This window comes from Aulonocara sp. 'chitande type north' Nkhata Bay, linkage group LG12 (genome assembly GCF_057382095.1).
Source record: "Aulonocara sp. 'chitande type north' Nkhata Bay isolate Kocher_YH1m ecotype deep benthic linkage group LG12, A_spYH_male_GT1.1, whole genome shotgun sequence".
NCBI classification, from domain to species: domain Eukaryota; kingdom Metazoa; phylum Chordata; class Actinopteri; order Cichliformes; family Cichlidae; genus Aulonocara; species Aulonocara sp. 'chitande type north' Nkhata Bay.
The window spans coordinates 8,289,080-8,312,931 of NC_141355.1; the positions used below are offsets into that span (position 1 = coordinate 8,289,080).

The window sequence follows — 23,852 nt, forward strand, 5'->3', positions numbered from 1 at the left end:
TGATGTTGCAGCTCTGAAATATGGCCAAACTGGTGGCAAGTGGCATCTTGGCAGCTGCACGCTTGACTTTTCTCAGTTCATGGGCAGTTATTTTGCGCCTTGGTTTTTCCACACGCTTCTTGCGACCCTGTTGACTATTTTGAATGAAACGCTCGATTGTTCGATGATCACGCTTCAGAAGCTTTGCAATTTTGAGACTGCTGCATCCCTCTGCAAGATATCTCACTATTTTTGACTTTTCTGTGCCTGTCAAGTCCTTCTTTTGACCCATTTTGCCAAAGGAAAGGACGTTGCCTAATAATTATGCACACCTGATATAGGGTGTTGATGTCATTAGACCACACCCCTTCTCATTACAGGGATGCACATCACCTAATATGCTTAATTGGTAGTAGGCTTTCGAGCCTATACAGCTTGGAGTAAGACAACATGCATGAAGAGGATGATGTGGACAAAATACTCATTTGCCTAATAATTCTGCACTCCCTGTAGTTACATGCAGCTTTGATCATTTGGTTGTTCACTGTATGCATTTTTGAAATTTTAGCTACAACTGTGTGCTATGCTCACCTGTATTCTATTGTAGTGTTTCTTAAAGACGTCCTGTTTTTGCAGCAGTAGAAGAGCAAAGGGAGGGATTGCCAAATTCATCTTTGTCATGCAGTTCACCTCTCTGATCTGCGTCAGAATCTCTGGGTCAAAGTTCACAAATAACTCGCCAGTTTCTGGAGATCTGACCAGAAGAGAGGCTTGCAGGCCAACTTTGGCATCCTCCATCTGCGTTGAGGTGTTTAGTGAGGTTTATGTGAAGAGATGCAGGGAAAATGTGTGAATAAGAGGGGAGAAAAGATGTTCATTCAGTTTGTGTTTCAGATCCTCAAACTAATTTTAATATTAGACAAAGATAACCCAAGTATGGACAAAATGTAGTTTTTTCCAGCAAGAACTGCAATGATTCTTTTATCTCGCTGTAGAAGAACTTTGCCTCTTTCTTGTTTACAGAATTGTTTTAATTCAGCCACACTAGAAGGTTTTCAAGGACAAGTCATGGCAAAACACCTCAATCTGATTTAACTCCAGACTTTGACCGGGCCACTCCAAACCCTTCATTTTGTTTATTTATTTATTTGTCATTTCCACTTTATTTGTCAGTGACCAAGCAAAAACAGAACCTCTGTAGAGAAAGGATGCATTGTACCAGATTTAGCTGCTAGCTTGTTTTCATCTGCAGCTCCTGAGACGTTGAGACATTCATAGGTGGACTTCCTGGTGTTTTTCACATCTGTTGTCCTGCTACATAACCCAATTACACTTCAGTTTGTGCCACTTCAAGGCACAAACTGATGGCCAGACATTGTCCTTCAGGAGCTGGTGTGATATTGCTTTTATGAAATGCTGCATTAGTTTTGTGCTGGATGTCACTCTCATCAGTCCACAAAATATATCGGGGAGCATTAAGATGTTTTTTGGCAGATCTGAGTTTGGCAACAGTGGGACTGATTTGATGAAAGAGTTTTCATAGTTGACAGTTTAGTTTTTACAATGGGGTTTAGTGTTTTAGCAATTCAGAAAAACTCTAATACACCTGTGCTTTTCCCAGCAACTGAGGCTTTTACCCTGCACAGTTTAAGGTATGATAAAGCACTGACCTTATAAATGGCACAAAATACACATTTTAGCTGGGAGCTGGTCATTCACAGGGGAAAGGCTCCATTGTACAACAACAACAACAGTAGTAATAGTAATAATAAATTATTATTAGTCAGGCAAGTATATCATATACCAAACATGCTTCCAAACTAATGACATTTTTTGCATTCTTCACATCAGGTCAAAATGTACTTTTTTTTAAAAAGTGACTGGCACTGCGGAAATGGATCTACAGCACCACTTAAGAAATTTTAATGAACTTCTAACAACTTATTTACAGCTTGAAATACGTGTATGACATTTATTACACACAGATTCAGTGAACCCAATCCAAAGAGGAAGTCTGGAAGTCCGCCATTTTGAATGTAAAATGACATTTTGGCACAGTTTTAGTGTTTTCCAGGCATCGCTGGTTTACACATTCGCCTGCAAAGTGAGAGGTCACTGGTTAAATTCCATTTGGTTACTTCAGGAACTTTTTGGGGTTACTTCAGAAAGGGACATCTTCGTCAAAGCCATGTTTGTGGTGGAATTTTGATCATTTATCACTGGACATAAGATTTTCATCTCTAAAAATGTATTTTGTCCAGTCTGTCCCAAACTTCACACTTTTGATGACAGTCTGGCGACGACTACATGCCAATATCTGGTCACACATGGTGCCACAGTTCTCATATAACATTTTAATCAAGACTACCCCACTGTGATTGAAGCATTTCTTGCAAAACAATCATAACCAAACAAAACCTTTCCTGTTCTGTAAATGAACAGTAGGACAAAATGATTACTAGTCATTGCGGAAAGCACAATTAATGTTTTTGTTTACATCGTTGGAACGAGGAAAAATTCCCCCACCACAAAAACAGAAATACTCATGAAAGCAACCTGTAGTGCAAACACGAGGGCTGAATTTATTACTTCCTGCACTAGAAACCTGCCGATGTTGCTGATATGGATAGATCACCAGTCTTCCTTGTCTTTATCTTATTATCTCCTGTTGAGATGTCGCAGCAGAAAATGCAGCCTGGCCTGTTGAAACATTGTTTTTTTTTAGTGTTTCAACTGAAAAAATAGAATGCCTTTGATCCAAATGGAATGCATCTTGTGAAAAAAGGTGACATCTTGTGACATCACAAGATGATGACATAGATCCTTTGTTATGTCATCATCTTGCTGAGAGAAAAAACCCTTAAATAGGAGCTTTGCTCTGTTAAACTTTAATGCTCAACGGACCTTGACCTGACAGCAAGCAAACCCTTTTTGGAGAGTTTTGAGAGAATTTTACTTAGCAATTCACCGACCAAGCCGACACATTTCACCATGTCAGCTCACCCATCCTTCAGCTCAAATGAGCTTGGATTAGTTAAAGGGAGCATTTTGGGAAAGCACTACAAGGTAGAGGCTTTCCTTGGAGAAGGGGGCTTTGGTATTGTAGCCAAATGTCGTGATACCATGACTAACCGAGCTGTGGCTATTAAAGTGAACAAGAGCCGCCCTGATATTCTGCAACAGGCGAAATTGGAAATTTTCATCCTGGAGCAGCTGCGAAGGTTGGATTCAGATGCCGCCAACATTGTTCAATGGGACGGCTTTTTTCACGACGGAGAGCGGGTTTGCCTGAAATTTGAACTCCTTGATCAATGCCTGAGGGACTACATATGGGACCGGAAAAACCACTGTCTCCCCATAAGCGAAGTCAGGCCAATTTTAGGTCAACTGACAAATGCTCTGTCCCACCTGGGTTCTGTGGGAATGGTGCACGCTGACCTCAAACCTGGAAACATCATGGTTGTAAACCGCCATGAGTCTCCCATCAAAGTCAAACTTATAGACTTTGGCCTCGCATGTCCTGCGTCTGCAGTGATGCCTGGTGACCGTGTGGGGACGGTTGGTTATTGTGCACCTGAGGTTATGCTTGGCCTTCCTTACAATGAAGCAATTGACATGTGGTCTCTGGGGCTGGTAGCTGTGGAGCTTGCTACAGGGCTGCCACTCTACCCTGGAAATGAAGACTATGATGTTTTGAAATTCATCATAGAGACTCAGGGTCAGCCACCAGATCATGTTCTAGACTCTGGCGTCTACACTGAAGACTATTTCATTGAAGACAAAGACAAGCAACAGCGCTGGACATTTAAGACTGACCAACAATTTCAGTATGAGACAGGATATGAGTCCCTGGAGACAAGATGCATAAAACTGACGCGTCTGGATGACCTTGAACAAATAATAATGTTTAGACGAGGACCAGAAGCTGGCCAACGCTTATTTGTCAGCTTAATTAAACAGATGTTGGCCTTGGATGCACACCAGCGGATAACACCCTCTCAGGTTCTCCGGCATCCCTTTTTCAGCCCTAAGAGTTCCCTGTGCATTGACATGAGTGCTGAAATATCACAAAACCCTGTGGTCTTTCAGCACCCTTCAAACTTGGAAAGCAAGAGATCACAGAAAATCAACTGCAGTTTTCAAAACTCGGTTGAATTTTCTCAGCAAGTATTCGTCCACACATCAGCCAGTCCATCATTCAGCTCAGATGAGCTTGAATTAGTTAAAGGGAGCATTTTGGGAAAGCACTACAAGGTAGAGGCTTTCCTCGGAGAAGGGGGCTTTGGTATTGTAGCCAAATGTCGCGACACAACAACCAACCAAGCTGTTGCCATTAAAGTCAACAAGAGCGACCCTGATATTCTGCAACAGGCACATGTGGAAATTTTCATCCTGGAGCAGCTGCGAAGGTTGGATCCAGATGCCGCCAACATTGTTCAATGGAACGGCTTTTTCCACGACGGACAGCGGGTTTGCCTGAAATTTGAACTCCTTGATCAATGCCTGTGGGACTACATAGGGGACCGGAATAAACAGGGTCTCCCCATAAGCGAAGTCAGGCCAATTTTAGGTCAAATCACAAATGCTCTGTCCCACCTGAGTTCTGTGGGAATAGTGCACGCTGACCTCAAACCTGGAAACATCATGGTTGTAAACCGCCATGAGTCTCCCATCAAAGTCAAACTTATAGACTTTGGCCTCGCATGTCCTGCGTCTGCAGTGATACCTGGTGACTTTGTGGGGACGGTTGGTTACTGTGCACCTGAGGTTATGCTTGGCCTTCCTTACAATGAAGCAAGTGACATGTGGTCTCTGGGGCTGGTGGCTGTGGAGCTTGCTACAGGGCTGCCACTCTACCCTTCGGAGAATGACTATGATTATCTGAAATTCATCATAGAGACTCAGGGTCAGCCACCAGATCATGTGCTAGACTCTGGCGTGTACACTGAAAACTATTTCATTGGAGACAAATACAAGCAACAGCGCTGGACATTTAAGACGGAAGAACAATATAAAGGCTCTGTTCCAGGGACAGGACATGAATCCCTGGAGACAAGATACATAATACTTACACGTCTGGATGACCTTGAACAGCTAATGATGTTTAGTCGAGGACCAGAAGCGGGCCAACGCTTATTTGTCAGCCTAATTAAACAGATGTTGGCCTTGGATGCACACCAGCGGATAACACCCTCTCAGGTTCTCCGGCATCCCTTTTTCAGCCCTGGCCTCTCTAAAAGGTTCCCATGTATCAACATTGAAAGACCATACTGAATCAGTCTCCAGCATGGCATCTTCCACCCTGGACAAAAGTGATAAAAATACAAACTGGGGTTGGAAAATGACATTAACAGCAAATTACAATGCAAAAATTAATTAAGCTGCTCCAAAAATGATCACTTTGGCTTCTTTTTTTTAAATTTTCACTCCCCCCACCCCAACCAGTCGTGGCAGAGGGCTGTCCCTTCCTGAGCCTGGCTCTGTTGAAGGTTTCTTCCTTTTTAAAGGGAGTTTTTCCTTCCCACTGTCGCTAAATGCTTGCTCATAGGGAAATCTTCTGATTGTTGGAGTGGCCAAAACTCTAGGGGAAGTAGCAATTCTTGTGAAAATTTAAAAAAAAAAGCCTACCAATCTTCAAAGCGCAGCAGTGGACACCTTACCATCACATCAGTCCTTCAATCAGACCTAAAACACCACCTTTACAGAAATAAATTCCATACAAATTGGAAATAAATTGCGTAATAATTGTTGTTTTTGATTGTTTATAAATATATAGAGCTACCCTTCAGCCTCCTAGTAGACATACCTGTGTTATGAATGTGAAACTCCTCTGATTTTCAGAAAAGTTGACCTCTGACCTTGAAGTCAAGGTCATTGAGATTTAAGCTTCACAGAGATTTTCAGTAGATGCAACCATGGTATTGACTTGAAAATTCTACACTATCAAAGACTTAGGTGCCCACAGCACCGCGCCATATACAAAAGATTTTTCTATTCATTTATGTATTATTAGTTTATTTATTTCTTCATCCCGCTCTCTCTCTTTTTTTTAATTCACCTTTCTGTTGCGATGCTCTGGACATTTCTAAACCCCACAAGTTCAGCCTCAATTTTCAACCCAATTTTCCTATACTTTCACTTGAACACGTCCAGCCTTCACCTCTCACCGGTCCTCGTCCCCTCTTCTCACAGCTTCCTGTGTGGCCTCCCAAATCAAACACAGGCCCAAATCAGCCGTTTCTTCTTCTCTGTTCATTCTCTCTTCATCTTTTCAGTCTTTTCTTGGCGGTTAACTCCCAGCATGGCAAATATGAACTCAGACAGTCCAATTCAGTGCTTTCACACAGTCATGTCACTGGTACACTTTCCAGCTTGTAATTCAGAGCACATGTTCCATTAACATACATGCTGCTGGACCCTTCAGTGTTTTAGGTCAGTTGTACTGTCTTCTGCCTGCTGTTAATTCTTCAAATCTACGGTGTTGTTCTGTCTGTTTTCTGTCTTCATCAGGAGATTGACTGTCCTTTAAGCTTCTTCTCAGGATAAGGGCAGGATGAGAGGTGAAGCTGTAAAATTTCAGCCAAAGCCTGGCCTGTTTGTCGTTCCAATTATGTTAATCTATCATTTTGCCGCTGTACTCATCTGAGGTTGAGCCAAGTCCATGGGCACCTGTATTAACACACTAAGACATTTATTTAATATCATTTTCATTACTATTTCTTAGCACTTTCACTCTCTAATTCCTCTGTTTTCCTTTTGAAACGTCTCTCACAAGCTCACAAGCTATATTCAGACTTCCTGCTTCACTTCCTGCCAGACACACACACACACACACACTCTTCACTTTACTGGATTTTCATCCGTTTCTACAGCCTAATCAAGCTCTTATTTTATGTTCACACTCTATATACCCTCTGTAACTCTACTAATTCTAATATAAAAAGAATGCACCCTCAGTACAGAAAAACAGAAAAGTCAGTGATGTACAAATGTAGCAAAAATAGGAAACATTAGAACTGTAAATGTTTTCTTCCTTGTCTGCAGATTAACAGTCCACAGGTTGGGTGCTCGCACTCTGATTCATTCCCTGGAGATGAAGGAGAGAGAGCTCAGAGGACAGCAAGATGGAGGAGTGAAGGAGAAGGTGGTGCAGCTCAGTGTCCAATCAGGAGTGAGCAGTTCTTTCACCACCTTCATTGCTGTCAACAAAGACAACAGAGAGGCGATCCAAGGACCTCTGCACCGCAGACATATTCTACCACCCTGTGAGGTTTGTTTAAAGCAAACAAAGCAATACCATGAAACTGTTAACAGCAGGATGTCAGAGTCAATAGAGAGGACTCAAAAGAGCAACTTCAAATCAAACTATTTATGTAGTAGGTGTTTCTTTGCCAATGTCTTTCCCCTGCATTAGAAAGTAATAAGCCAGATGGAAGTACAACACACATCTATGCATTTCTATAAAAACTGACCTGCCCTGAACTTATAATCTCTCTCTCTCTCTCTTTGTTTTTCCTTAAAGTGATGGCTGTCCATTCGTCCTGTAAAAGTTGTAAATATAAACCTGAATGAATGGGAGTAGAAACTGTGTGTGCGCATGAAGACATGCTTGTGTCGCTGAGATTGAACAGATTTATGTATGTTCACGTAGCCAAGTGATAATCATATATAATAATCACTGAATAGTAATAATGTTATTGAACAGGTTAAACATTTAGATATCACAAAAAGTTGCAAAAAAGCAAAAAAAACCCCACACACAGCTGTGAAGTCAGCTGCACATGAATAACATTAGTACAATGACAACTTTAATCAGAGTGAGTTCAGAAGATCCAAAAGTGGGACACTAAAAACAAGCTAGTGAAAGCAAAAAGTGACTTTGAAAAATTTATTTCATAGAATTAAAGCACTGATAGGGAAAAAAACTAAACATGAGAAGAATGGCAATCCTGCAGCGACCAATCAAAGAAGACTGTAATGGCTGCATTGTAAAGAAGTGAGTGAAGAAAGCTGATTTTTTTTTAGTTTTTCTGAGATATGCAGAGTTTTAACGAACAATTTGAACACTATTATTCATTTACATTATTTGTTCTCAACAGAGATGGGCAGTAATGCGTTACAAGTAACGAGTTACTGTAATCCGATTACAGGCACTTGCCCTGGTGGCCATTCTTTCAGTGGGCATTTCTCAACAACAACTACAAACACTAGTGAAGTGAATGGGCATTTAATTAAATAATGAAACATTTAATTCAATAATTAATGGCATATTTAATTCATTCATTTTGTCACTCCTGGCCCTCCACACCTCACTGCCATGATTGTTTGTGTAGTTATTGGATTCTAAAACTACTAGAATAGAATAGAAAACACATAAGATGCAGTCTCTGTTTTTTCTTCACCTTATTAATTTGAACTGAACTGAAATAAATCCGTTCTTTTCTGTATGGTAATGACTAGGACCTGTCCCAGCTGTCTCTGGTGGATTCAGTATTGTCTCCAATGTTTCTGATAACTTCCAGTTTGGGAAGTTTCCCATGCAGGTGAGGAATGCAGTGACTGACAGACTACCCCTCCTTCATTTAGGACCCATGCCAAACACTGAGTAAAGACTTCCTTGCATTAAACCTGCATAGCTGTTTTCACATTTATAACAAATCACCTAAGTGACCGGCAGTGATCGTATAGTGCTCTGAGTTGTTGCCTAAACAAGCCCTCTTCAAATCGGCGTTACAGCAGAGAGAATATGGCACTGAAGCAATGATGACAGCTTTAATAACCTATTTTATCTTCAATTATTCTTGTATGAAATTCTCTTAAAGTAGCAACTGAATTTCAACCAACTCAGCTAGCTCTGCATATTTTATTTCCTCTGTTAAAATAAAATGTGGCGGAGCCCAGCTGTAATTGTACCTTGCATTAATATGGTGTATTATTGATGGTGACACAGCACTGCTTAGCATGTCGTCCTGAATCTCAGGTGTGCCAATGACCTGTGCAGTATATGAGGCACTAAAATCCTGGTGGATTTCTGGGATACGAACAGGACGGAGTCATGTGAGCTCTATCAATATTGCACCACTTATGTCTCAGACCTGTATTTATGTATTTATGCACTGAAATCGCGCTGTAATATCCAGTTAACTGTCCACATTTGTACTCTGTTTTTCCATTTATTATATTTTTTTCATTAATTTGTCTGAAAAAAGATCCACGTAGTAACCAAAGAGAGCCTAAATCAATGGTCTCTAATAGCAGCCAAATTATAAGAGCTTTCATTAGTGATGGTGAGATGAAGCCTTGTGATGAACTGAAGCTTTCCATCCAACTGGTCGACTCATGGTTCGAAGCATTGTGACGATTCATTGGCTCTACTGCGCCATCAAGTGGACGATTAAAGTCAGACAGGCTCAATGATTATAATGATGTGATGTGTAAACCTCTAAACTTACAGTTTTTTCTGAATGTTTAAACCCTAACTGTGATTCCTGTAGCACAATCTCTAAAACTATTCAGACTTATAGCAAAACCACTCACTGAGTTTGCAAAACTAAAAGCACATAAACTGCTTTGCACTCAGTTTGCAATTTTGTAACACACACTTTGCAAAACGGTAGGCACAATTCACTGCACAACACTCAATTACCAAATTTCCAACACACTCCTAGCAAAAGTATACACATGTATGGCTATCATTAACACTAATTTGCCAACTGTCTGGCACACTTTCACATGTGAAAACTTTTTTAGATAATTAGTTCACTTTGCAATCAGCCTAAGCACTATAATACAGGTAAGCTGTGTGTGCGGAGTACAATGGAGGGAGCAGAAAGAGTGAGAAGTAGAGGAGGCCGAGGAAGAGGACGTGGAGGTGAAGAAGTAGGATGAAGAGGACGACAAGGACAAGGAGGAGCAAGAGGAAGACGAGGAGGGGGGAGAGGAAGATGAGGAGGGGGGAGAGGAAGGGTAGGAAGAGTAAGAAATAGAATTGCTGATGACAATAGTGGACCATGTAATCAACCATGTAATCAACCGTGGAATGACCCTGAGGGTAGCTGGCCAACGGGTCCAGCCTAACTCGAGCCGCTACACTGTAGCAAGTACCATAAGGACATCTTGAAATGAGAATCGGTTAGTACAGTCACTTCGCACAAAGATTTGTAGCACTGCCATATGCCAATGAGAAACACACCAATACCATTGATGTAAAAATACTGAAATTGTTACTTTACAGAATTGCTAGATGACCAGATGCTGGGGGCAGAGGAAGCATGTTCACTGCAGACCAAGTAACCCATATAGTCATTATGGCGATTGCAAATAATCCTATACTTGGAAATGAACACTTGTGTTTGTTTTGATGTGTTTCAAGTACACCAGTACTTGAAGTTTGGATCCCTCTATGCTTATGGATCTATGACAGAAGTATGAGCTCAAACTGACATAGCCTACCTTGTGCACAGAGAAAGCAAAAGCCAGATGTGTTTTGTATTCATACCATCAGTGTGCAGTTGGCGCATTGTGTGCTTAGTAGATGATGGCTTGTGTGTACTGTTTGATACGGAAACACCATTTTTACGAAGGTGTGAAGAGTTAATCTAGCTGTGTTTGCTTTTGCAAGAGAACTACAATGTTTTGATGATTGGGTGACAGGTTTTCTTATTTGTGTGAAGAGTTTTGCAAAATTAGCCAATAGTTACAAAAAATGTGCTTAAGCAATCAGAAAAAACTGTAATAAACTAAAAGACAGAAATCAGATTATAAGATCTGTGGTGTTGTTGATTTATATTATGGTACTTATCATTTGTGATATTTATTACTGTGTGCATACTTTATTAGGAGAGATGAGATTAAATGTTGTCAGACAAATATTCTCTTCCTTGCTGGTTCCATCGAAGGAGAAATGTTCAAGTAAGTATGTAACTGGGACGTAATCCAATTCCACAACACAATGTGACGGGGTATCAGCTGTGTTTTGCTGCCCAATTTATTTAGAATCTGGTGCAAACCGGCGAGCCAGTTCCTGAATCAGTCACGTGGTACGGACTGCCCGCGAGGCCTCGAACATCACTGCATACGTAATCAAAGCAAGCCTCGATACGCGCTTTACAAAACTACCACGAGATTACCCGACACACGCTTCAAAGCTTCGACACACAGGAGACATCACTACTGCACACAGCCTTCACACGACAACAGGTGCACCACACTGCTAAGTGTGTTTTGTGTTTAGAGTTTTGCTAAATGGGAGACTGAGCTTTGAATAGTGTTTAAGATTGGTGATTTTAAGCTAGCGATTGAATTGTGTTTTCAGATGAAAGCGCTTATAACCTTCTCCCAAAGTAGAGTACTCTTCCTCCACCCAAACCTAAAATGTATATTTCTAAATACAGGGAAGCAATTGTATTAGAAAATAAATATAAAAATGAACACAGGACCATGGTGCCAAGAACAGTTAAGGCGCCATCTCATCGCGAAATGTGCCCACAGAGGCCAGAAGGCGAAAAACCTGAACACACATTCAGGAAAAAACCAGAACACACAGGCATGAAGAAAGTCATGGCTCAACCTGCTTGTGTGGATACACGCAAAGGGGACAAGCAGCTCCTTGAGAAATCTGGACTTGTCCCCTTTTATTTACAGAAAAACGATTACAGAATCGTTCCAGGCTACCTGCGTAGAAGAAAGGCAGAGAAAGAAAAGGCTAAGCAGGACAATGATGCCTGGTTAACAAAACAACAGGAAACAGTTAAACCACTGGCCGAACAGGAGAAACAAAACATTCTCCAGGGCCTAAAGAGGAGGTTTAATGAGCTAAACTTTGAATATCAATCCCTCCCTTTTACTATCTCCCCTTCACAGCACAAAAAATACAATTACAAAATGTTTCTCGAAGAGGCAATGAGTCAAGTTGAAAAAGACATTGCCCTTTTTGAGGAACATAAATACATTTACGTAGGCAGGGAAGATGCATCTGACGAACAACAGTTACAGCGGACTCCACTGCCACCCATTAGACCGAAAAAGACAAAGTTGACACCCGCTCCTCAAGTCACACAACCAACGAAAAAGGAAACTTTCTCGACCGACAACCTACCACCTTTTCGTAGGATGTGTGTTCCACCTATATCCAGAAGTGGAAAGCAACCTATTCCCATGACTGAGAACCTTCACAGACAACCTATTCCCACCCAACTAGTTATAATTCCACGACCTAGTCCTGTCCCTCTGCCACCTATTTGTAAAAAAGCTGAATCTACACCCCGACCACCTGTAAGACCTCCAATGAAACGAGGTGTAACACCCATCCTTCCACCCATTTCCACCAAAAAGCTGTAGTGCTGTACCGTTAGAGTAGTTTTTTAACTACCTAACCCCCAACCGGTCTTGACAGAAGCCGCACCATCTGAGCCTGGTTCTGTCGAAGGTTTCTTCTTTTTAAGACAAAGGAGTTTTTCCTTCCCACCGTCGCCCAGTGCTTGCTCAGATGAGATCATTTGATTGTTGGGGTTTTCTTAAACATAAATTGGCCTATTGAAAAAATGTAGTGGTTCTTACTACATTTTATTTTCAATAGACCAATTTATGTTCAAAAAAAAAAAAATTACAGCAGAAAAGAAAGCATGGGAGACATCTGATGCATTTCATTGCTTTTTAAAAAATAATTTATAATTTATCTGGAACAAATAAAAGAAAGTAAAAATAATCTTTTGTGGATTCTTTTTCTTCAATAAGTAGTAGAATAGGCAGTTCTTTATACATAAAGCGTAGTGTTTTGTTAAAAAATAAAGTGGCACAGCGGCACTGTGTTAAAGGCCTGTGTTTTTACCATCAGCGTGACAGCACCGTGCCGCCTTTGCAGTTTTAAGGCCCAGGGAAACAAGCCTCCCAGCGCTCTGTAGCGGCTGTGACCGCTGCCGATAAGGAAAGGCTGCTCTTCATAGAGGACTCAAGCTCGGGGAAACGTTTTCTGGTCGACTCTGGCTCCCAGAAGAGCCTCTGGAACTCTTGTGTCGTCTTTACAATGGTATATTATTTAATCTCAAAAAAAACAAAATAAAAAAAAAATTGGAGATTTCCCGTATCACATAACATGTGCAGGTACACTGGTACAGCACATGTGAGCGAAATTCTTATGTGTGTGCAACAGAGGTGTGCAAAATACAATAACATAAGAACAAGCAAAATATACGAATGGGTAAATCTGAGAATTATAAGAATAAATATATGTACAAATATAAGAGTGTATGTTAGGGCTGTTCGATATAACGATATATATCAAATGACAATATAAAAATGTCTATCGTTTCCTATTACGCTATCGTTTGTTTCGTGATGTCGTAAAATAAACTGTTTACAGCAGTATTTTTCATCGTTTTGACGGTCACCTTAGTGGCTATATTAATTTCTTAAAGTTCTCTCTTTCTCTTATATTTAATATAACCACACTATGGGCGGGCAAGTGCCTGTTTTTACGTGTTTTCGTTAGCAACAATGACGGTAAAACCATCGCGTGGTTCCGCTGTACGCTTGTTTGTTTTCCACGTAAACCTTTCACAATAAAGCTCAAGATCCTGTTGAGACTTTTCAAAACAAACTGAATCACATGAGAGAGTATGCAGAGTTTACAGATGAGAAGCAAACAAAGAGCCGTCAGACTCAAACTATATGTATACACCTGCCCGCCTTCGTAAACAACTAAATGCTATGTTGCCCTATCATTTTTTGATTGGTCCACATGGTATATTTTTTCACCAATAGGAAAGGCTGGGGGAGTTGGGAGGGGGACTGAGTGCTTTCTAGTGTTTTTCCTTATAAAAACCGTTTCTTCCCGCAGTAAATATAAACAACGATAGTATTCAGGAAGAAAACCTGCATATATTATACTGAACATAAAGTTGTTTGCAAAACTTGTGCATAATTTTTACAAATGTACAACTTCTATTCGCATTTCAAGTTATGAAAACAATTCCTTAAACATGTTTGTGGCTTTTACAGTAAAAATGACAAGTATTTTCTACTCGGATTTTGAATTTTTTTTGTCTGAATTTAGATCTATTGTGCAAATATAGTATAAATGAAAAATTAACTCAAATTTCAGATATTTGAGGTTGTGCCAAAAAAAAAAAGAAGAAGATTTTTTTAAAGGTGAAATATAGAGGTAAAATCTAAAGTAGTCAAAAACGGCCAATTATACTCTGGACCCCAGAGGGTTACTAAATACATTTACATGTCTTGGTGACTGCAGCTGGAACCTTGGCAAAAAGTGTATGTGTGTGTGTGGAATGCTAGCTACCAGCATTCATAATATAATAGTTACAATAGCAACAGTAACCAGGGGGGTGGGGCTTAAATGACAGAACAAAGACAGGCTACCATGATGTCACATGCCAGGCCACCATGATGTCACAAGCCAGGCCACCATGATGTCACATGCCAGGCCATAAAAATCTATAAATAGGGGTGCCTCGACACACAGTTGTAGAATTCCCTTGCAGGTGAATTTAAGCTAGCGATTGAATTGTGTTTTCAGATGAAAGCGCTTATAACCTTCTCCCAAAGTAGAGTACTCTTCCTCCACCCAAACCTAAAATGTATATTTCTAAATACAGGGAAGCAATTGTATTAGAAAATAAATATAAAAATGAACACAGGACCATGGTGCCAAGAACAGTTAAGGCCCCATCTCATCGCGAAATGTGCCCACAGAGGCCAGAAGGCGAAAAACCTGAACACACATTCAGGAAAAAACCAGAACACACAGGCATGAAGAAAGTCATGGCTCAACCTGCTTGTGTGGATACACGCAAAGGGGACAAGCAGCTCCTTGAGAAATCTGGACTTGTCCCCTTTTATTTACAGAAAAACGATTACAGAATCGTTCCAGGCTACCTGCGTAGAAGAAAGGCAGAGAAAGAAAAGGCTAAGCAGGACAATGATGCCTGGTTAACAAAACAACAGGAAACAGTTAAACCACTGGCCGAACAGGAGAAACAAAACATTCTCCAGGGCCTAAAGAGGAGGTTTAATGAGCTAAACTTTGAATATCAATCCCTCCCTTTTACTATCTCCCCTTCACAGCACAAAAAATACAATTACAAAATGTTTCTCGAAGAGGCAATGAGTCAAGTTGAAAAAGACATTGCCCTTTTTGAGGAACATAAATACATTTACGTAGGCAGGGAAGATGCATCTGACGAACAACAGTTACAGCGGACTCCACTGCCACCCATTAGACCGAAAAAGACAAAGTTGACACCCGCTCCTCAAGTCACACAACCAACGAAAAAGGAAACTTTCTCGACCGACAACCTACCACCTTTTCGTAGGATGTGTGTTCCACCTATATCCAGAAGTGGAAAGCAACCTATTCCCATGACTGAGAACCTTCACAGACAACCTATTCCCACCCAACTAGTTATAATTCCACGACCTAGTCCTGTCCCTCTGCCACCTATTTGTAAAAAAGCTGAATCTACACCCCGACCACCTGTAAGACCTCCAATGAAACGAGGTGTAACACCCATCCTTCCACCCATTTCCACCAAAAAGCTGTAGTGCTGTACCGTTAGAGTAGTTTTTTAACTACCTAACCCCCAACCGGTCTTGACAGAAGCCGCACCATCTGAGCCTGGTTCTGTCGAAGGTTTCTTCTTTTTAAGACAAAGGAGTTTTTCCTTCCCACCGTCGCCCAGTGCTTGCTCAGATGAGATCATTTGATTGTTGGGGTTTTCTTAAACATAAATTGGCCTATTGAAAAAATGTAGTGGTTCTTACTACATTTTATTTTCAATAGACCAATTTATGTTCAAAAAAAAAAAATTACAGCAGAAAAGAAAGCATGGGAGACATCTGATGCATTTCATTGCTTTTTAAAAAATAATTTATAATTTATCTGGAACAAATAAAAGAAAGTAAAAATAATCTTTTGTGGATTCTTTTTCTTCAATAAGTAGTAGAATAGGCAGTTCTTTATACATAAAGCGTAGTGTTTTGTTAAAAAATAAAGTGGCACAGCGGCACTGTGTTAAAGGCCTGTGTTTTTACCATCAGCGTGACAGCACCGTGCCGCCTTTGCAGTTTTAAGGCCCAGGGAAACAAGCCTCCCAGCGCTCTGTAGCGGCTGTGACCGCTGCCGATAAGGAAAGGCTGCTCTTCATAGAGGACTCAAGCTCGGGGAAACGTTTTCTGGTCGACTCTGGCTCCCAGAAGAGCCTCTGGAACTCTTGTGTCGTCTTTACAATGGTATATTATTTAATCTAAAAAAAAAACAAAATAAAAAAAAAATTGGAGATTTCCCGTATCACATAACATGTGCAGGTACACTGGTACAGCACATGTGAGCGAAATTCTTATGTGTGTGCAACAGAGGTGTGCAAAATACAATAACATAAGAACAAGCAAAATATACGAATGGGTAAATCTGAGAATTATAAGAATAAATATATGTACAAATATAAGAGTGTATGTTAGGGCTGTTCGATATAACGATATATATCAAATGACAATATAAAAATGTCTATCGTTTCCTATTACGCTATCGTTTGTTTCGTGATGTCGTAAAATAAACTGTTTACAGCAGTATTTTTCATCGTTTTGACGGTCACCTTAGTGGCTATATTAATTTCTTAAAGTTCTCTCTTTCTCTTATATTTAATATAACCACACTGGCGCATTGTGTGCTTAGTAGATGATGGCTTGTGTGTACTGTTTGATACGGAAACACCATTTTTACGAAGGTGTGAAGAGTTAATCTAGCTGTGTTTGCTTTTGCAAGAGAACTACAATGTTTTGATTATTGGGTGACAGGTTTTCTTATTTGTGTGAAGAGTTTTGCAAAATTAGCCAATAGTTACAAAAAATGTGCTTAGGCATTCAGAAAAAACTGTAATAAACTAAAAGACAGAAATCAGATTATAAGATCTGTGGTGTTGTTGATTTATATTATGGTACTTATCATTTGTGATATTTATTACTGTGTGCATACTTTATTAGGAGAGATGAGATTAAATGTTGTCAGACAAATATTCTCTTCCTTGCTGGTTCCATCGAAGGAGAAATGTTCAAGTAAGTATGTAACTGGGACGTAATCCAATTCCACAACACAATGTGACGGGGAATCAGCTGTGTTTTGCTGCCCAATTTATTTAGAATCTGGTGCAAACCGGCGAGCCAGTTCCTGAATCAGTCACGTGGTACGGACTGCCCGCGAGGCCTCGAACATCACTGCATACGTAATCAAAGCAAGCCTCGATACGCGCTTTACAAAACTACCACGAGATTACCCGACACACGCTTCAAAGCTTCGACACACAGGAGACATCACTACTGCACACAGCCTTCACACGACAACAGGTGCACCACACTGCTAAGTGTGTTTTGTGTTTAGAGTTTTGCTAAATGGGAGACTGAGCTTTGAATAGTGTTTAAGATTTTGGCAACAGTGGGACTGATTTGATGAAAGAGTTTTCATAGTTGACAGTTTAGTTTTTACAATGGGGTTTAGTGTTTTAGCAATTCAGAAAAACTCTAATACACCTGTGCTTTTCCCAGCAACTGAGGCTTTTACCCTGCACAGTTTAAGGTATGATAAAGCACTGACCTTATAAATGGCACAAAATACACATTTTAGCTGGGAGCTGGTCATTCACAGGGGAAAGGCTCCATTGTACAACAACAACAACAGTAGTAATACTAATAATAAATTATTATTAGTCAGGCAAGTATATCATATACCAAACATGCTTCCAAACTAATGACATTTTTTGCATTCTTCACATCAGGTCAAAATGTACTTTTTTTTAAAAAGTGACTGGCACTGCGGAAATGGATCTACAGCACCACTTAAGAAATTTTAAAGAACTTCTAACAACTTATTTACAGCTTGAAATACGTGTATGACATTTATTACACACAGATTCAGTGAACCCAATCCAAAGAGGAAGTCTGGAAGTCCGCCATTTTGAATGTAAAATGACATTTTGGCACAGTTTTAGTGTTTTCCAGGCATCGCTGGTTTACACATTCGCCTGCAAAGTGAGAGGTCACTGGTTAAATTCCATTTGGTTACTTCAGGAACTTTTTGGGGTTACTTCAGAAAAGGACATCTTCGTCAAAGCCATGTTTGTGGTGGAATTTTGATCATTTATCACTGGACATAAGATTTTCATCTCTAAAAATGTATTTTGTCCAGTCTGTCCCAAACTTCACACTTTTGATGACAGTCTGGCGACGACTACATGCCAATATCTGGTCACACATGGTGCCACAGTTCTCATATAACATTTTAATCAAGACTACCCCACTGTGATTGAAGCATTTCTTGCAAAACAATCATAACCAAACAAAACCTTTCCTGTTCTGTAAATGAACAGTAGGACAAAATGATTACTAGTCATTGCGGAAAGCACAATTAATGTTTTTGTTTACATCGTTGGAACGAGGAAAAATTCCCCCACCACAAAAACAGAAATACTCATGAAAGCAACCTGTAGTGCAAACACGAGGGCTGAATTTATTACTTCCTGCACTAGAAACCTGCCGATGTTGCTGATATGGATAGATCACCAGTCTTCCTTGTCTTTATCTTATTATCTCCTGTTGAGATGTCGCAGCAGAAAATGCAGCCTGGCCTGTTGAAACATTGTTTTTTTTTAGTGTTTCAACTGAAAAAATAGAATGCCTTTGATCCAAATGGAATGCATCTTGTGAAAAAAGGTGACATCTTGTGACATCACAAGATGATGACATAGATCCTTTGTTATGTCATCATCTTGCTGAGAGAAAAAACCCTTAAGTAGGAGCTTTGCTCTGTTAAACTTTAATGCTCAACGGACCTTGACCTGACAGCAAGCAAACCCTTTTTGGAGAGTTTTGAGAGAATTTTACTTAGCAATTCACCGACCAAGCCGACACATTTCACCATGTCAGCTCACCCATCCTTCAGCTCAAATGAGCTTGGATTAGTTAAAGGGAGCATTTTGGGAAAGCACTACAAGGTAGAGGCTTTCCTTGGAGAAGGGGGCTTTGGTATTGTAGCCAAATGTCGTGATACCATGACTAACCGAGCTGTGGCTATTAAAGTGAACAAGAGCCGCCCTGATATTCTGCAACAGGCGAAATTGGAAATTTTCATCCTGGAGCAGCTGCGAAGGTTGGATTCAGATGCCGCCAACATTGTTCAATGGAACGGCTTTTTTCACGACGGAGAGCGGGTTTGCCTGAAATTTGAACTCCTTGATCAATGCCTGAGGGACTACATATGGGACCGGAAAAACCACTGTCTCCCCATAAGCGAAGTCAGGCCAATTTTAGGTCAACTGACAAATGCTCTGTCCCACCTGGGTTCTGTGGGAATGGTGCACGCTGACCTCAAACCTGGAAACATCATGGTTGTAAACCGCCATGAGTCTCCCATCAAAGTCAAACTTATAGACTTTGGCCTCGCATGTCCTGCGTCTGCAGTGATGCCTGGTGACCGTGTGGGGACGGTTGGTTATTGTGCACCTGAGGTTATGCTTGGCCTTCCTTACAATGAAGCAATTGACATGTGGTCTCTGGGGCTGGTAGCTGTGGAGCTTGCTACAGGGCTGCCACTCTACCCTGGAAATGAAGACTATGATGTTTTGAAATTCATCATAGAGACTCAGGGTCAGCCACCAGATCATGTTCTAGACTCTGGCGTCTACACTGAAGACTATTTCATTGAAGACAAAGACAAGCAACAGCGCTGGACATTTAAGACTGACCAACAATTTCAGTATGAGACAGGATATGAGTCCCTGGAGACAAGATGCATAAAACTGACGCGTCTGGATGACCTTGAACAAATAATAATGTTTAGACGAGGACCAGAAGCTGGCCAACGCTTATTTGTCAGCTTAATTAAACAGATGTTGGCCTTGGATGCACACCAGCGGATAACACCCTCTCAGGTTCTCCGGCATCCCTTTTTCAGCCCTAAGAGTTCCCTGTGCATTGACATGAGTGCTGAAATATCACAAAACCCTGTGGTCTTTCAGCACCCTTCAAACTTGGAAAGCAAGAGATCACAGAAAATCAACTGCAGTTTTCAAAACTCGGTTGAATTTTCTCAGCAAGTATTCGTCCACACATCAGCCAGTCCATCATTCAGCTCAGATGAGCTTGAATTAGTTAAAGGGAGCATTTTGGGAAAGCACTACAAGGTAGAGGCTTTCCTCGGAGAAGGGGGCTTTGGTATTGTAGCCAAATGTCGCGACACAACAACCAACCAAGCTGTTGCCATTAAAGTCAACAAGAGCGACCCTGATATTCTGCAACAGGCACATGTGGAAATTTTCATCCTGGAGCAGCTGCGAAGGTTGGATCCAGATGCCGCCAACATTGTTCAATGGAACGGCTTTTTCCACGACGGACAGCGGGTTTGCCTGAAATTTGAACTCCTTGATCAATGCCTGTGGGACTACATAGGGGACCGGAATAAACAGGGTCTCCCCATAAGCGAAGTCAGGCCAATTTTAGGTCAAATCACAAATGCTCTGTCCCACCTGAGTTCTGTGGGAATAGTGCACGCTGACCTCAAACCTGGAAACATCATGGTTGTAAACCGCCATGAGTCTCCCATCAAAGTCAAACTTATAGACTTTGGCCTCGCATGTCCTGCGTCTGCAGTGATACCTGGTGACTTTGTGGGGACGGTTGGTTACTGTGCACCTGAGGTTATGCTTGGCCTTCCTTACAATGAAGCAAGTGACATGTGGTCTCTGGGGCTGGTGGCTGTGGAGCTTGCTACAGGGCTGCCACTCTACCCTTCGGAGAATGACTATGATTATCTGAAATTCATCATAGAGACTCAGGGTCAGCCACCAGATCATGTGCTAGACTCTGGCGTGTACACTGAAAACTATTTCATTGGAGACAAATACAAGCAACAGCGCTGGACATTTAAGACGGAAGAACAATATAAAGGCTCTGTTCCAGGGACAGGACATGAATCCCTGGAGACAAGATACATAATACTTACACGTCTGGATGACCTTGAACAGCTAATGATGTTTAGACGAGGACCAGAAGCTGGCCAACGCTTATTTGTCAGCCTAATTAAACAGATGTTGGCCTTGGATGCACACCAGCGGATAACACCCTCTCAGGTTCTCCGGCATCCCTTTTTCAGCCCTGGCCTCTCTAAAAGGTTCCCATGTATCAACATTGAAAGACCATACTGAATCAGTCTCCAGCATGGCATCTTCCACCCTGGACAAAAGTGATAAAAATACAAACTGGGGTTGGAAAATGACATTAACAGCAAATTACAATGCAAAAATTAATTAAGCTGCTCCAAAAATGATCACTTTGGCTTCTTTTTTTTAAATTTTCACTCCCCCCACCCCAACCAGTCGTGGCAGAGGGCTGTCCCTTCCTGAGCCTGGCTCTGTTGAAGGTTTCTTCCTTTTTAAAGGGAGTTTTTCCTTCCCACTGTCGCTAAATGCTTGCTCATAGGGAAATCTTCTGATTGTTGGAGTGGCCAAAACTCTAGGGGAAGTAGCAATTCTTGTGAAAATTTAAAAAAAAAAGCCTACCAATCTTCAAAGCGCAGCAGTGGACACCTTACCATCACATCAGTCCTTCAATCAGACCTAAAACACCACCTTTACAGAAATAAATTCCATACAAATTGGAAATAAATTGCGTAATAATTGTTGTTTTTGATTGTTTATAAATATATAGAGCTACGTTCAGCCTCCTAGTAGACATACCTGTGTTATGAATGTGAAACTCCTCTGATTTTCAGAAAAGTTGACCTCTGACCTTGAAGTCAAGGTCATTGAGATTTAAGCTTCACAGAGATTTTCAGTAGATGCAACCATGGTATTGACTTGAAAATTCTACACTATCAAAGACTTAGGTGCCCACAGCACCTCGCCATATACAAAAGATTTTTCTATTCATTTATGTATTATTAGTTTATTTATTTCTTCATCCCGCTCTCTCTCTTTTTTTTAATTCACCTTTCTGTTGCGATGCTCTGGACATTTCTAAACCCCACAAGTTCAGCCTCAATTTTCAACCCAATTTTCCTATACTTTCACTTGAACACGTCCAGCCTTCACCTCTCACCGGTCCTCGTCCCCTCTTCTCACAGCTTCCTGTGTGGCCTCCCAAATCAAACACAGGCCCAAATCAGCCGTTTCTTCTTCTCTGTTCATTCTCTCTTCATCTTTTCAGTCTTTTCTTGGCGGTTAACTCCCAGCATGGCAAATATGAACTCAGACAGTCCAATGCAGTGCTTTCACACAGTCATGTCACTGGTACTCTTTCCAGCTTGTAATTCAGAGCACATGTTCCATTAACATACATGCTGCTGGACCCTTCAGTGTTTTAGGTCAGTTGTACTGTCTTCTGCCTGCTGTTAATTCTTCAAATCTACGGTGTTGTTCTGTCTGTTTTCTGTCTTCATCAGGAGATTGACTGTCCTTTAAGCTTCTTCTCAGGATAAGGGCAGGATGAGAGGTGAAGCTGTAAAATTTCAGCCAAAGCCTGGCCTGTTTGTCGTTCCAATTATGTTAATCTATCATTTTGCCGCTGTACTCATCTGAGGTTGAGCCAAGTCCATGGGCACCTGTATTAACACACTAAGACATTTATTTAATATCATTTTCATTACTATTTCTTAGCACTTTCACTCTCTAATTCCTCTGTTTTCCTTTTGAAACGTCTCTCACAAGCTCACAAGCTATATTCAGACTTCCTGCTTCACTTCCTGCCAGACACACACACACACACACACACACACACACACACACACACACACACTCTTCACTTTACTGGATTTTCATCCGTTTCTACAGCCTAATCAAGCTCTTATTTTATGTTCACACTCTATATACCCTCTGTAACTCTACTAATTCTAATATAAAAAGAATGCACCCTCAGTACAGAAAAACAGAAAAGTCAGTGATGCACAAATGTAGCAAAAATAGGAAACATTAGAACTGTAAATGTTTTCTTCCTTGTCTGCAGATTAACAGTCCACAGGTTGGGTGCTTGCACTCTGATTCGTTCCCTGGAGATGAAGGAGAGAGAGCTCAGAGGACAGCAAGATGGAGGAGTGAAGGAGAAGGTGGTGCAGCTCAGTGTCCAATCAGGAGTGAGCAGTTCTTTCACCACCTTCATTGCTGTCAACAAAGACAACAGAGAGGCGATCCAAGGACCTCTGCACCGCAGACATATTCTACCACCCTGTGAGGTTTGTTTAAAGCAAACAAAGCAATACCATGAAACTGTTAACAGCAGGATGTCAGAGTCAATAGAGAGGACTCAAAAGAGCAACTTCAAATCAAACTATTTATGTAGTAGGTGTTTCTTTGCCAATGTCTTTCCCCTGCATTAGAAAGTAATAAGCCAGATGGAAGTACAACACACATCTATGCATTTCTATAAAAACTGACCTGCCCTGAACTTATAATCTCTCTCTCTCTCTCTTTGTTTTTCCTTAAAGTGATGGCTGTCCATTCGTCCTGTAAAAGTTGTAAATATAAACCTGAATGAATGGGAGTAGAAACTGTGTGTGCGCATGAAGACATGCTTGTGTCGCTGAGATTGAACAGATTTATGTATGTTCACGTAGCCAAGTGATAATCATATATAATAATCACTGAATAGTAATAATGTTATTGAACAGGTTAAACATTTAGATATCACAAAAAGTTGCAAAAAAGCAAAAAAAAACCCACACACAGCTGTGAAGTCAGCTGCACATGAATAACATTAGTACAATGACAACTTTAATCAGAGTGAGTTCAGAAGATCCAAAAGTGGGACACTAAAAACAAGCTAGTGAAAGCAAAAAGTGACTTTGAAAAATTTATTTCATAGAATTAAAGCACTGATAG

General features: G+C 40.9%; 1 protein-coding gene and 2 pseudogenes across 1 annotated transcript; 2 read left to right on the forward strand and 1 right to left on the reverse strand.

The window, feature by feature from the left end:
- The window catches only part of LOC147316885 (dynein axonemal heavy chain 5-like), a 79,240-nt pseudogene extending 78,463 nt beyond the window's left edge, over nucleotides 1-777 (reverse strand).
- A 2,079-nt stretch (nucleotides 778-2,856) lies between these two features.
- Nucleotides 2,857-6,280, forward strand: LOC147316886 (uncharacterized). The gene has a single exon (XM_086313439.1). It carries the CDS (start codon nucleotides 2,971-2,973, stop codon nucleotides 5,251-5,253), a length of 2,283 nt encoding a protein of 760 aa, XP_086169565.1. The 5' UTR covers nucleotides 2,857-2,970; the 3' UTR covers nucleotides 5,254-6,280.
- A 12,258-nt stretch (nucleotides 6,281-18,538) lies between these two features.
- Nucleotides 18,539-21,640, forward strand: LOC147316887 (uncharacterized; annotated as a pseudogene).
- Nucleotides 21,641-23,852: the final 2,212 nt, after the last annotated feature.

Coding starts and splice junctions, on each gene's coding strand:
- LOC147316886 (XM_086313439.1), top strand. CDS start 2,971: ATGTCAGCTCACCCATCCTTCAGCTCAAATGAGCTTGGATTAGTTAAA.